Source organism: Haliotis rufescens, unplaced genomic scaffold (genome assembly GCF_023055435.1).
Source record: "Haliotis rufescens isolate VD_foot unplaced genomic scaffold, xgHalRufe1.0.p SCAF_12, whole genome shotgun sequence".
Taxonomy (NCBI): Eukaryota; Metazoa; Mollusca; class Gastropoda; order Lepetellida; family Haliotidae; genus Haliotis; species Haliotis rufescens.
The window spans coordinates 29,455,976-29,470,226 of NW_025963802.1; the positions used below are offsets into that span (position 1 = coordinate 29,455,976).

The following is a 14,251-nucleotide window of genomic DNA, read 5'->3' on the forward strand; positions in this document are numbered from 1 at the left end:
AACCCTGTACCCTATGCCTGTGTCGCTGTGGAGAATTTGGGGCAGAACAGAATCCTGTACCCTATGCCTGTGTCGCTGTGGAGAATTTGGGGCAGAAAAGAACCTAGTACCCTATGCCTGTGTTGCTGTGGAGAATTTGGGGAAGAATGGAACCCTGTACCCTAAGCTTGTGTCGCTGTAGAGAATTTTGGGCAGACCCTCAGAGGGAAGAATGTGTGGGCCAGCATTCTATAGGGCTATTTTCAAGATCATGGATACAGTGCCTGTTTTATGTGGGATTTTTACATAATTGAAAAAGGTGACTATATGCCAGAATCTAAAAATTGGAAAATGTGGTTAAATGGGAAACCGGATAATCTTCTTGACTATTACAGAATGTGAATATACATTTTCTTGAATTTTACAATCTAAATATTTGCAGGTCACAACATGAGCTCTTATTAGCATTCTACAATACAGCATTCATTATATACCCAATTGCATTAGAGTCTGACAGTTGACTCATCAGAAAGTATGACCAAGTTACATATTTAGTCTGCAGTGTCTAATCACAGCATCATACAATGAATCTGCACCTATTTGGAAAGTCAACTTACTCTGTTTGAATCCCAATGATGGAACCCTGTCGATGGGTGTCTGTCGATTTCTCATAAACTTGTGGAGACTTATCATAAAGTTCTGCTCTTCTTTTGTGACCTTGCTGCCACCTTTTTCCCAGCCTAACCCATTCTGACTTGACCTTCTCCGAGGCTGAAAGGTCAAGGTCAAAAGTAAATTCATGTTATTTAATGATTTGTTTTTAAGAAATACCAGAATGAAATATTAACCAACAGATTTTCTTAATCACTCTAGAAATGCAATGACCTCATTGATTATTCATTCCATCATAAGAAAACGATGTAGTCTCATGAATATTCATCATTCATCATGTGAACTATAGCCATTACTTTGAAACTCAGACAAAATACATGATCTTGGACGCTCTTTGAGTTTTACATATGATCTACATTTGAAAATGAACAAATGTAGCTGTCAGCTACCCACCCTGGACGATGTTGATGACGGTGCTTGTGATGTGGATGCTAATGATGACGTGTCTGAGCCATCCTCGTAACTGTCCGAGTCTTGAGAACACTCTCGTTTGAGAGTCTTCTTCTTGCGAGGCCGACCCTTCAGGTTAGGAGCTACCAAACAGAGAAGTCAAGTTACATTTGATGAACAACATGAACTTCATAGGCCAAGGGCATCAAATGAACTCAATTTCCAGGTGTCATACTGAAGTAATACAAGGATATGAGCTCTGGTGCCATAAACATGAATGTTAATGACCATCGTAACAGTAGTCAGTGTATTGATCATTCGGCCTTCATATCTATAGGCAACAAATTCTATCACTGTTAAATTTGTGTGTGTCAGACTCACAGGGGGACTGTGGTCACTACAACCTTGGGCTGTCTTTTCATACCTCACGTTGACGAGCAAACAGTTTGCTTTTAACTGACTTCTAATTAAATCAAGGGCTCACTTTGATGAGACTGCTTTGAATGTTGACCTATGCCGAACTAGCATTTAGGAGAGTAAGTGTTATTGGTTGTTGATGACAAGGAGGAGAAATTCTGTGGTGATACTGAAGTTGTGATGAGTGAGATGGAGCTTACAACGTCACTTCTGAAATGAAGATGCTGTAATATATTGTAATAGAATGGAGAGGATGCCGACCTATGAATTACCCACCTGGATGATCTCAGCAGACAATGGAGGATGTCGACCTATGAACGAACCACATAGATGATCTCAGCAGACAATGGAGGATGTCGACCTATGAACTACCCACTTAGATGATCACAGCAGACAATGGAGGATGTCGACCTATGAATTACCCACCTAGATGATCTCAGCAGACAATGGATGATGTCGACCTATGAATTACCCACCTAGATGATCTCAGCAGACAATGGAGGATGTCGACCTATGAATTACCCACCTAGATGATCTCAGCAGACAATGGAGGATGTCGACCTATGAACTACCCACCTAGATGATCTCAGCAGACAATGGAGGATGTCGACCTATAAACTACCCACCTAGATGATCTCAGCAGACAATGGAGGATGTCGACCTTGAACTACCCACATAGATGATCACAGCAGACAATGGAGGATGTTGACCTTGAACTACCCACCTAGATGATCTCAGCAGACAATGGAGGATGCCGACCTATGAACGAACCACATAGATGATCACAGCAGACAATGGAGGATGTCGACCTATGAACGAACCACATAGATGATCTCAGCAGACAATGGAGGATGCCGACCTATGAACTACTCACCTAGTTGATCTCAGCAGACAATGGAGGATGCCGACCAATGAACTACTCACCTAGATTATCTCAGCAGACAATGGAGGATGCCGACCTATGAACTACTCACCTAGAGGATCACAGCAGACAATGGAGGATGTCGACCTATGAATTACCCACCTAGATGATCTCAGCAGACAATGGAGGATGCCGACCTATGAACTACTCACCTAGATGATCTCAGCAGACAATGGAGGATGCCGACCAATGAACTACTCACCTAGATTATCTCAGCAGACAATGGAGGATGCCGACCTATGAACTACTCACCTAGAGGATCACAGCAGACAATGGAGGATGTTGACCTATGAATTACCCACCTAGATGATCACAGCAGACAATGGAGGATGTCGACCTATGAAAGAACCACATAGATGATCTCAGCAGACAATGGAGGATGTCGACCTATGAATTACCTACCTAGATGATCTCAGCAGACAATGGAGGATGTAAACCTTTGAACTAACCACATAGATGATCTCAGCAGACAATGGAGGATGTCGACCTATGAATTACCCACCTAGATGATCCCAGCAGACAATGGAGGATGTCAACCTATGAACTACCCACCTAGATGATCTCAGCAGACAATGGAGGATGTCGACCTATGAACGAACCACATAGATGATCTCAGCAGACAATGGAGGATGTCGACTTATGAACTACCCCTTAGATGATCTCAGCAGACAATGGAGGATGTCAACCTATGAACTACCCACCTAGATGATCTCAGCAGACAATGGAGGATGTCGACCTATGAACTACCCACATAGATGATCTCAGCAGACAATGGAGGATGTTGACCTTGAACTACTCACCTAGATGATCTCAGCAGACAATGGAGGATGTCGACCTATGAACTACTCACCTAGATGATCTCAGCAGACAATGGAGGATGTTGACCTTGAACTACTCACCTAGATGATCACAGCAGACAATGGAGGATGTCGACCTATGAACTACCTACCTAAATGATCTCAGCAGACAATGGAGGATGTGGACCTATGAATTACCCACCTAGATGATCACAGCAGACAATGGAGGATGTCAACCTATGAATTACCCACCTAGATGATCTCAGCAGACAATGGAGGATGTCAACCTATAAACTACTCACATAGATGATCACAGTAGACAATGGAGGATGTCGACCTATGAATTACCCACCTAGATGATCTCAGAAGACAATGGAGGATGTCGACCTATGAATTACCTACCTAGATGATCACAGCAGACAATGGAGGATGTCGACCTATGAATTACCCACCTAGATGATCTCAGCAGACAATGGAGGATGTCGACCTTGAACTACCCACCTAGATGATCTCAGCAGACAATGGAGGATGTCGACCTATGAATTACCCACCTAGATGATCACAGCAGACAATGGAGGATGTCGACCTGGAACTACCCACATAGATGATCACAGCAGACAATGGAGGATGTCAACCTTTGAACTAACCACATGGATGATCTCAGCAGACAATGAGGGCTGTCGACCTATGAATTACCCACTTAGATGATCTCAGCAGACAATGGAGGATGTCAACTTATAAACTACCCACCTAGATGATCTCAGCAGACAATGGAGGATGTCGACCTATGAATTACCCACCTAGATGATCACAGCAGACAATGAGGGATGTCGACCTATGAACTACTCACATAGATGATCACAGCAGACAATGAGGGATGTCGACCTATGAATTACTCACATAGATGATCACAGCAGACAATGAGGGATGCCGACCTATGAACTACTCACATAGATGATCACAGCAGACAATGAGGGATGTCGACCTATGAATTACCCACCTAGATGATCACAGCAGACAATGAGGGATGTCGACCTATGAACTACTCACATAGATGATCACAGCAGACAATGGAGGATGTCGACCTATGAACTACTCACATAGATGATCACAGCAGACAATGGAGGATGTCGACCTTGAACTACCCACATAGATGATCACAGCAGACAATGGAGGATGTCGACCTATGAATTACCCACCTAGATGATCACAGCAGACAATGGAGGATGTCGACCTATGAACTACTCACATAGATGATCACAGCAGACAATGGAGGATGTCGACCTTGAACTACCCACATAGATGATCACAGCAGACAATGGAGGATGTCGACCTATGAATTACCCACCTAGATGATCACAGCAGACAATGGAGGATGTCGACCTATGAATTACCCACCTAGATGATCACAGCGTAACTCAAAGTCCTCCAACTCAGGATGGTAGAAAGTTTCCCTGCAGAACATTATGCGACAGTTCCTGGACCTCACTGAGAATCCACCGATGGCGCTGACGATGGCATTCCGCAGCCATTTGTCCATCATGTTCTCCAAGCGCTTGAGGACGGTGCGGTATCGGCAGTACTGGGGATAGCTCATGATGACCACCTGCTGGACACTGTCCGGTACACCCACGTCACCTGGGATCAGATTATGACATTTGGAATGACTTCCTTTTAAAAGATAACACACAACACAAGTATTTATTGCAACATGAAACTTGCATCAGTTTCTTAATTTTAATCTGAAAGTCTTCAGTTTGACTGGGTGCAGCATGTATGGTGTTAGCTTTTCAGGGAAGATCTTCCATCTTTAAAATAACTTAATCAAGTTGGAGCAGTTAACATAAAATTGTTATACATTAGTATTACATGTATTGATGAGAAAGGATGCTAACAACCCCATCAACAGTATTCCTTAAATTTGAACTTTGTGACAACAATGCAGGATTAGATGCCATGAACTTAATGCAACGGTGTAACAAACAGCATATTCTGGACCAGTGAATCTTGTAACATAACTACATTTTAGGAGAAAATTAAACCTGTCCTGGCAGATTTATACATAAGAGGTTATATTGTCAGCACAAACAAACAAACACACACTTTTACTTCCCTGATCCAAGTATTAGAAAAAGGTTGGCTTTTCAAAGTAAACTGTTATCTGAAGAAGATAATCTGGTCAATTCAACCTCATTTTCTTAAACCATTTATCTTTGTCTGAAACCGTCTTTGATCAAATTTGATCTTAGAAAAAATCAATACCATTTTCATGACTTCCGTTGCTTTCCTAATCTGAACGTAAGTACTTACGTACACAGCTAATAACTGTTATATATTATCACTTTGTCTCCAAACTGTCACAACAAAATTTCATTAACCTTATTCTAAATCTCAAATATCTAGATAAGAAGTTATTGAAAGAAAAATATTCTTCAATTTTCCTAACCCTGACATTCATGAGATACTATGTTCCTACGCCCTACCAATGAGTTCTTTCTCCTTTTTGACGTCATTAAACTGTAATCCACAGTTATTGCTCCGGAAGGCCTGGACCAGTTCATCATTGTGGGTCAAATCTGTCTGACCATCGTCCTCACAGAACGCCTTAAGACCGTCTGACCAGGGAACATCCTCCGCTATCAATGTCACCAGATCATCCAGACGAAGAATTAATTTTTCAGAAAGAGCAAGGATTTCATGCTGGAAATAAAAAAGAAAGAAATCTTGCTCATTAAGAAGTCATACTTTTATAATCTGCATGCTGCTGCAATGCAATGCAATGTAGGGAAGCCTCTACTGCTCCTGGTCTCCTCCAGGCTCACTTAGGGCCTGACTCCGTCTACCCTGAATGATCCGTATCTACAGAAGCAGCCTCATCTACCTGATAATTCGCAGCTGCACTGGCCTTCAAGTCAAACTGCGAGTCCTGTATCTACCTCAGACTGAAAAAACATGACACTTGCAGCTTGTACCGACCTGCTTCAACCAGTGGAAATTTCTTTTCTTGTGAAAGCCCAGTAAACCATGGAAACATTTCTATAGAACATACATTTCAATTTGACTTAAAATTCCCTTCAGATGAAGAAAATATCACCATTTACTGTATCATGTAAGTTGTCATTTAAATACTTACTGTAGTTGGCAGATCAGAAACGGTAACATTTCAACTCTTATGTTTAGCATATATATATAAACCATTTCTTTAAAAGGAAAGAAAAAAATGATTGAAACCACATTATGTTCTGTATGATTTCTTTTCCAGAAGAAACATAACAATTTACCTATAAATTATTTTGATATTATGTGCTGTTATTTTCTGCAAACGGGAACACAGGGAGTATGACTACTTATCAATAACTTGATACAACACATTGCTGTGATGTGTTCTTTGTATAGTAGTCAATTGTGACAAAAGGTTTTCTCTTATGATAGTGTAAGCAAAACAGTCAACACTGTTTTAATAAAACTGCTTTTGACTGATAACACTACATAAAGTATGTACTGAAAAAAAACACCTTGAATAATTCATCCACAAAAAAAGAGATTTTTCTAATGCAGTGCAAACTCCAATGTGATATATGACAACTATTGCAATTGATGTGACAGCAGATTTTGAAACATTTCATGTCCTGCAAAAAAATCTGTTATTTAACTCCATTAACTTAATTTAAATTCAAAACCTTGACGATGGCTTCAGCTGCAACCTACATCCCTGGCTAAGATTCAGACTTGAAACTCTAATTTACTTAAATAAGAAACAGGTTGCTTATGAAATCGGAAGTTTCAACCAAATATGTTGTCATTCCAACACTCTGCATCAGCTGTCCAGTTGTTGTATTATGTGAAAACATGGTGATGTATTCACATTCCAAGCAGATATTAATTCATCTGTATGGGAAAATATATTAATAGTCTCAGATGGATCGCTTCATATCATATTCATATTTAAATATCACATCTATCTAAGCAGGATTATCCGAAAAAGACACACTTAATTATGAATCAACGATTGATTTATTAAAATATAAAGCATCGTCTTTCTCCTAGATAACATTTGTGAGGCGAAAACTAAACATAGATCAATTCTTGTCTCCTCAACATCAAATGCCATTAGCAGAACCAACATTTTGTAGTCGTTCGTCAGCATTTTTGATAACCATAAATGGTGAAGCCGATCCGTCCAAAAATCCATAGCTGCATTATAAAGAGGAATAATTGAGAATGTAATAGATTGCACAGCTGGAGTTGTCTATGATCAATACTGGCATGTTGTTATAGGACAAATATCTCATACATGTCAAATTTATCTCGTCAATGTCATGTCTATTGCATTATGCCAGAATTTGTCAACCCAAAACAATTATCTTCTACAGTCTTCAAAATATGCTTAAATTTTATTTAGTAAAACATCTTTGTCAATCACCCAACAATTACAAGTGGATGCTCAGATAACAGCAGAAAAACTCTGAAGTAATCAATAGTCACAGAGTTACCTCCCTTTACCCAGAGCATCAAAGCAGAAATTGCACATGGCTAGATTATTGATTCATATTAAGCTGATTTGTTAGGAAATGAACATTATTTGTGGCAAAGAATAAAAAAAAAGACCAAAATGTACTATTCGCAATGAAACTGCTAAATATTTAGTGATTATTTTATTTTTTCAATGAAATGATGAAATAGGTGCTTCAAAGGAAATGATATATTATTGATGAATATTGCATTCAGAAGCTGACCTTGCAACATGCATAAATAAACATAAACAGGAAAATTGACATTTCTTTGTTGAGAGAGAGATGACTGACAACCAAAACATACAACTGATCAATTTCAGTACCTATGGGAACACTAGTGCCTGTCTAACAGCACAATAAATTACGTTGCAATCGATCAGCTGATTACATTCTTCAATGCAAATCAGGTCACATTCTTGTCATTTTTTCTGCAGCACTTTTTAATATTTTTATCATGTTGTTTTGAAAACTGACTTTTTGTATCACAAATTCTCACATATTTGAATTTGTCAATATTTATATTTTCTAATGTGATGTTAATATTTGACAGCAGCAGATGGTTCACAGACAGAATTACTGTTTTCACCAATTAATTTTTGCAAATGTTTTTCAGTAATTATAAGTGTTTAATGTTTATAAATGATGACTGATTCACATAAAATGTGCATCCCCTCAGATCCAGATTGTGGTATATTTTCTACACTGGCTACTGACTAAATGTCACCGAAACCTGAGATTCTGTTGTCAAAGTATATAAAAAAACAAATTTACACATGATGTTTCAACTATTTGAAACCAATATCCCGATAATTACATTACCAAGATACAAAAAATCTAATGCACTTGAATGTCAGATATTTTATCATTTCATGTAATAATTGTGTTTATCAAAGGGCCTCGCATATCCTGCTCTTACACAAACAGGAAAGCAAAGTGAATAATATTTCAGCATTAGCAATGGGCCAAGAATATGTAGCCGGGCTCATCTTGCCTGTAATCTACAACCATGTAAATATCACTCCTCGTTATAACGCGCTTCCTTATAACGCGCCACCCACTCTGTAACAGACCACTTGTGTTACATAACTTAATATGTAATAGGGGGGGGAGTTCATGTATCTTTATTTAGAATCATTCAGACGATGTGGTCCTAACTGTTTTCCACTTCGGCCTTACATCGAGGTCTGCTAATGATGCAAGCAGCAAATGATTTATGAAACATCGGTACATTTCGCTGTTTGGTAATTAAATACATTTGCACAATGCAATCTCAGTCATTGAATATGTATCTCACTGCATATCAAAATTTGGGGAAAACATTGGTTTTTGTTAGCACTGAAGATACTTCAATGAAAAGATAAGAAATGACCCTTATTTGAACAAGATGCATTTCAGTGGAACAAATTACAAATAGATTCAAGTGAGCCATTGTTGACCTGATGATCTATTTCCGTGCTGGGAATGATAGCTTGAGTGCAATTCACATGATGAAAGAAATCCTATCAAAGTTAAACTTTGGTATTGTTAAGCTCCATTATGTCAAGATTGACCAAGTTTAACTGAGATGCAAAGCTGTAAAAAAAATTTCCTTTGTTTTTATTTGGTTGACTTACTTGAAATGCTTTAAAAGCACCCATCTATGAAAGGCTTTTTTTAAGAAGGGTGAAAATAACATTTTTATCCTCACATTTAAACACTGTTAATGCTGATTTGTCTTTATTTCATCATAAACCTACAGCTATCTCCTCAGCATGAGATGGACAGGATGGTATAGCCACCAGTCTCATCATCATCACCATCACCATCATCATCTAGTGACATCTGCTACCTTCAGTGCATCCTATGCAAATCATTCAATTATTTTTATAATTCTATTAACAATATTACTTTGTTAAGTGTTAATTCCATCATATCTTCTGTGAACCGTTTCTCAAGGACAGAAGAATCTCACCTTCATTCACATCAAGTTGTTTAACTCATCTACAACCATCAACATTTTCAAAAACCCAACAATAAAGGCAATATTCACATACACAGTAATCCCATGAAGAATAGTAATCTTCTTAACACAAAAACAAACACTATAGTAAGTCAAAAGAATTTCTTGCACTTATAAATATACCTGTGTCAATTTCTTGCACTGAAATGTGATGATAACCTTTGTTTACTTCTTGCACTGAAATGTGATAACCTTTGTTTACTTCTTGCACTGAAATGTGATAACCTTTGTTTACTTCTTGCACTGAAATGTGATAACCTTTGTTTACTGCTTGCACTGAAATGTGATAACCTTTGTTTACTTCTTGCACTGAAATGTAATAGTTTGTTTATTTCTTGAACTGAAATGTGATAACCTTTGTTTACTGTTTGCACTGAAATGTGATAACCTTTGTTTACTGCTTGCACTGAAATGTGATAACCTTCGTTTATTTCTTGCACTGAAATTGATGCATCAGTTCCTTAACATAAAATATACCAACATCAATTTCATTATGGACCTACTTATGCCATAGAAATACGCAGGGAACATCTTGCACTGGAAAATACCTGTGTTCATTTATTTTCGATAAAACATGTATAACAGTTTCCTGCACTAAACTCTACTGCTGTCAGTTTCTCTAGTTTGTTGCACTAATGTACCGATGTTACATGTACTTATATTGATACCCAGGTTGGCACACTGTCGTGAGATCAAACACTGTCTGTGTGACCAGTACGTGCGCCAGGGGCGGCTACGAGCTAACAGACAAAATCCCACTTGACAGCTCACCTTCTCATGGTCATCTCAGTGGGCAGTTTGACCTTTGACCCCAGCTGGAAGTAACATGGTGGTCATTATAAAGCCATTCTCACTAGGCAACTTCTTGTGTTTAAATTTCTCAGTTTAAATCAACACAATAAACATTTAGTTTTATATTTGACTGTCACCTTCAGTGCCTCAGAACTGTAAATCAAGTTAATGTGCCGAACATCTCATGTTGCTGATTAAAGAACATCATAAAGCCAGGATCGTGTTACTGTGCGTCTACATAATCTGAAATGTACTTACTTTCAAAACTTAAACAAGTAAATCTGAAGGTACATTTGCAAATTTAATCTACTTTAATCAAAAATCATGTTCTGAAGTAGGCCATTAACAAGAACAAATATAAGACCATATTCTGGAAAATACAAAAATTACTATTAATTTTCATTTTCCAGACTAGATATAATCATTAAAACAAATTTGAAGTAACATTAATGTTAATTTTTAATGCACGTCAGAAGTACTAAAATGTTCAAAATGTTACACCTACATCTGCAGAAATTTGGCCCAAAACATCGAAACCCATACATGAACATCTTTTCCACTTATGAAAGACTGGTATATTAAATATTAAACATTCCCGATGAGCAATAAACACAGCTTAAGGCTGCAATAATGTGGAGAGAGGGCTACAAGACTAAACAGGTTATACAAACAGCCCATTGGGCTGCCTCACTGCCACTTTATCTGCTTTCTCGTCTATTGCAATCTATTTTGCTATCCACTATTATCAGCCTTTTTTATGTATTAACACAACACGGTTCTCGTATGTTGAATAACAAATCAGTTTCCCGAAACTGGAGCCTCTTGTGCCATTATCTCCACTATAACAAAGAAATTACCGAATTTTGTTTGTGCATGCTACAGCTGAAGATGTTCAAACTGATAGTGACCTACATTGTTGTGAATTGACGATGTACTTGTAGCTGATATAGACGTCAATGTACATACATACATTTCAGTGTTATAGAGGGGATTCACTGACTCATGCTTTTTGAATGAGTAACATAAACAGGATAGACACCTCCAGTATTATGAGTTGAGGGAACAATGACATCGAGTTAGGGTTAGATTGGACAGGGTTTTAGCATTAAACTTATCTTGGCCAATAAATCATGTAGAAACTGTTGCAGACACAAACAAAACAATGATTAATGATACTTAAAAATTGTTATTATCCTCTTATTAATACTGTGACCATTATTATCAATGTTATTTTACACTATCATTATCATTCATATTGATGTTATTTCACAATTGTAATTATCGCTCGTCAATATGTTGTTATTTTAACAATTGTTGTGATATGTTTTTTAATTATTTCTAGTTCAACAATTCTTATTATCATCCTCAATAACCATGTTGTTGTCATTTTAGATATTGTAATTATCAACCTTATCAATGTTGTAATTTTACACAATATTATAACAATCCCTATTGATGATGTTAGTTTACATCAGTTTTCCCAAAATATAATACCACATGACATCTTGAATTAGTAAATCTTTTGCAGGCATAGTTAAATGAAAAGACAACATCCAAACTGATTAATTAAGATGTAATCAAAATACTATCAACACTCAGCCTTTCCCTATATCGTTTTCATCCATATTTTCCATATTATTTTTTTACACTCCATATTATTTTTTTACACTTTCTCAGACATGGCCAACAGACGAATTACTGGGCTCGTAATGCAGTAAGGAAACGAGTTTCTGTTTTTCTTGTCCAGCGTGAATGTAATCAGGGTTTTGTTATCGTCATGATCGATCATAACATCAATACATAAGCTGGAGCGATTGTCTAAAGCTTTCCTAATGCGTGTCAAGCCAGACCCTTATGATAGACTGATCTCATTAGGATATTTCCACCTTGCCCAGTGTAAACACATACAGTAAAGTGACCTGCCCGCTACAGGTGGCTCTTTGTTATTCCCTCCTATGTTGCGCTATTTACAACCGTCAATGATACACCCGCCATCTACATATGTAATACATAGCGACATGAACATGTGACCAGTTCCGGAACAATTACAGTCAGAACAGGTCGATGCTGGCTTCCCTTACTGCAGAGAGTGTACAGCAATTTGCTTTATCTGACGATTATCTGACCCTTCTGAAGAATAGTTTTTACACCTCAGTTTGTCATTTTGATTACAGACCTGAAACCAAAATATCACCTGAAGTAGTTCTCATTTCTTGACATTAATATGATATCCCAACATAGATCATGTTTCATATACAATGGATATGAAACAGTTGGGTTTTTAAAGAAGTTTCATAACCAAAACTCTCATATCTGTAGCAAGCAAGCTAACTTTTTTCAGTTATTATTATGGTAAAGAGGTACTAAAGAAAAGTGGTTACACAAAACATATTTCTTTAAAGAAACAAATGATCTATTATTTGCCATGTTTTATAATCCTGTGGAACAAGGACGTAAGAAGTAGGCCAAGCTTTCTGATCTAGTCCTGGATGACCCCATGGTAATCTGTACATAGTTCTAAGAGTCATGTATATTTTGTTTTAATACAATACACACTCGCATAATCCATTACTACTTTTTTTTTTTAATTCTTAAGTTAGCTTCAATAGTTAAAACATTTTCCCGTGACAAAATTTACAGAAGTGGTGTTATGATAGTGGAGTTAATAGATTCATACTCGAAAGATTGGTAATCGATCAGGTTTTTAAAAAACCCTCATAAGACAAAAGTTCTTTACTTTGATGTGTGTCAAAAAATTTCATATCAATCTAGGTGATAAAAATGATGGCAGACTTAAGGTTGATAGTCAGTCATTTGCTCATAGCATGACGAGTCATAATTCTGAAAGTGATTACCACCCCTGATATGGAATTGGTTGATAGGCATTACTTAGAAGTTGACGGATGACAAAGTAGACACAATTTATGGATGACAACTTCTTTAATTACTGTAAAGGCGACGTTTCGGTATAGCTCAGTCTTGCTTGACAACAGTATAAGGATCTATACTGAAATGTCGCCTTCACAGTAATATAAAGAAGATGTTATCCATAAATTGTGTCTACTTTGCTTAAAACCAAAGCTAAATAATAGTCTGGCTACTTGTTTGAATGTAATTTTAAATTGTTTCAAGTATAACTACAAATGTTTCTTAAATCTAATTTGAAAGTTTGTTGCTTTTAAAGAGAGTAATGTGTTTGCTGTAAAGCATTTGCGCAGGCTTGCAGTCACACCTGAAGAGTTTTATCTGCTATTGTACTTATCACCCCATGGAGAAGGTATTTGTACAACAACAATGGTTTGTGTGTACTTCCTGACGCTATGTACAGACAGGATCCAGGAACCTCAACTGAATAAACGACGTTCTCATCCAGTTAACATCTATTTGAAATCGCTACATACAAGAGAACACTTGTTCATACAAAAGACTCTATAAATATTGAGGATAAAAATTTCACTTTGAAGGGTTAATACATGTCTGATCCTGTCCCTGAGAGGATCTTGTTGATAACAAATATGCAAGGTGACTGAAACTGCATACATAGATTGAGTGAAACTTACATGCATAAACTGATTGACTGAAACCTATGTACACAAATTGATTGACCTGAAACCCACATACATAAACCGAATGACTGAAATATATGTACATAAATTCATTGACTGAAATATATGTTCATAAATTCATTAACAGAAATTTACATACATAAAATGATTGACAGAAATCTACAAGCATAAACTAATTGACTGAAACCTACATACATAAATTG

At 37.3% G+C, this 14,251-nt stretch overlaps 1 protein-coding gene across 3 annotated transcripts in view; it reads right to left on the bottom strand.

Annotated features, from left to right (window-relative positions):
* The window catches only part of LOC124116883 (AT-rich interactive domain-containing protein 5B-like), a 72,318-nt gene that overhangs the window by 15,103 nt on the left and 42,964 nt on the right, over positions 1–14,251 (bottom strand). For all 3 annotated transcript variants that reach the window (XM_048393508.1, XM_048393509.1, XM_048393507.1), the window contains exons 3-6: positions 5,661–5,877; positions 4,576–4,815; positions 1,045–1,184; positions 597–750 (exon numbers count right to left, since the gene is read on the bottom strand). In XM_048393508.1, coding sequence (XP_048249465.1) covers positions 597–750; positions 1,045–1,184; positions 4,576–4,815; positions 5,661–5,877 — 751 coding nt within the window. The remainder of the gene's footprint in view (positions 1–596; positions 751–1,044; positions 1,185–4,575; positions 4,816–5,660; positions 5,878–14,251) is intronic.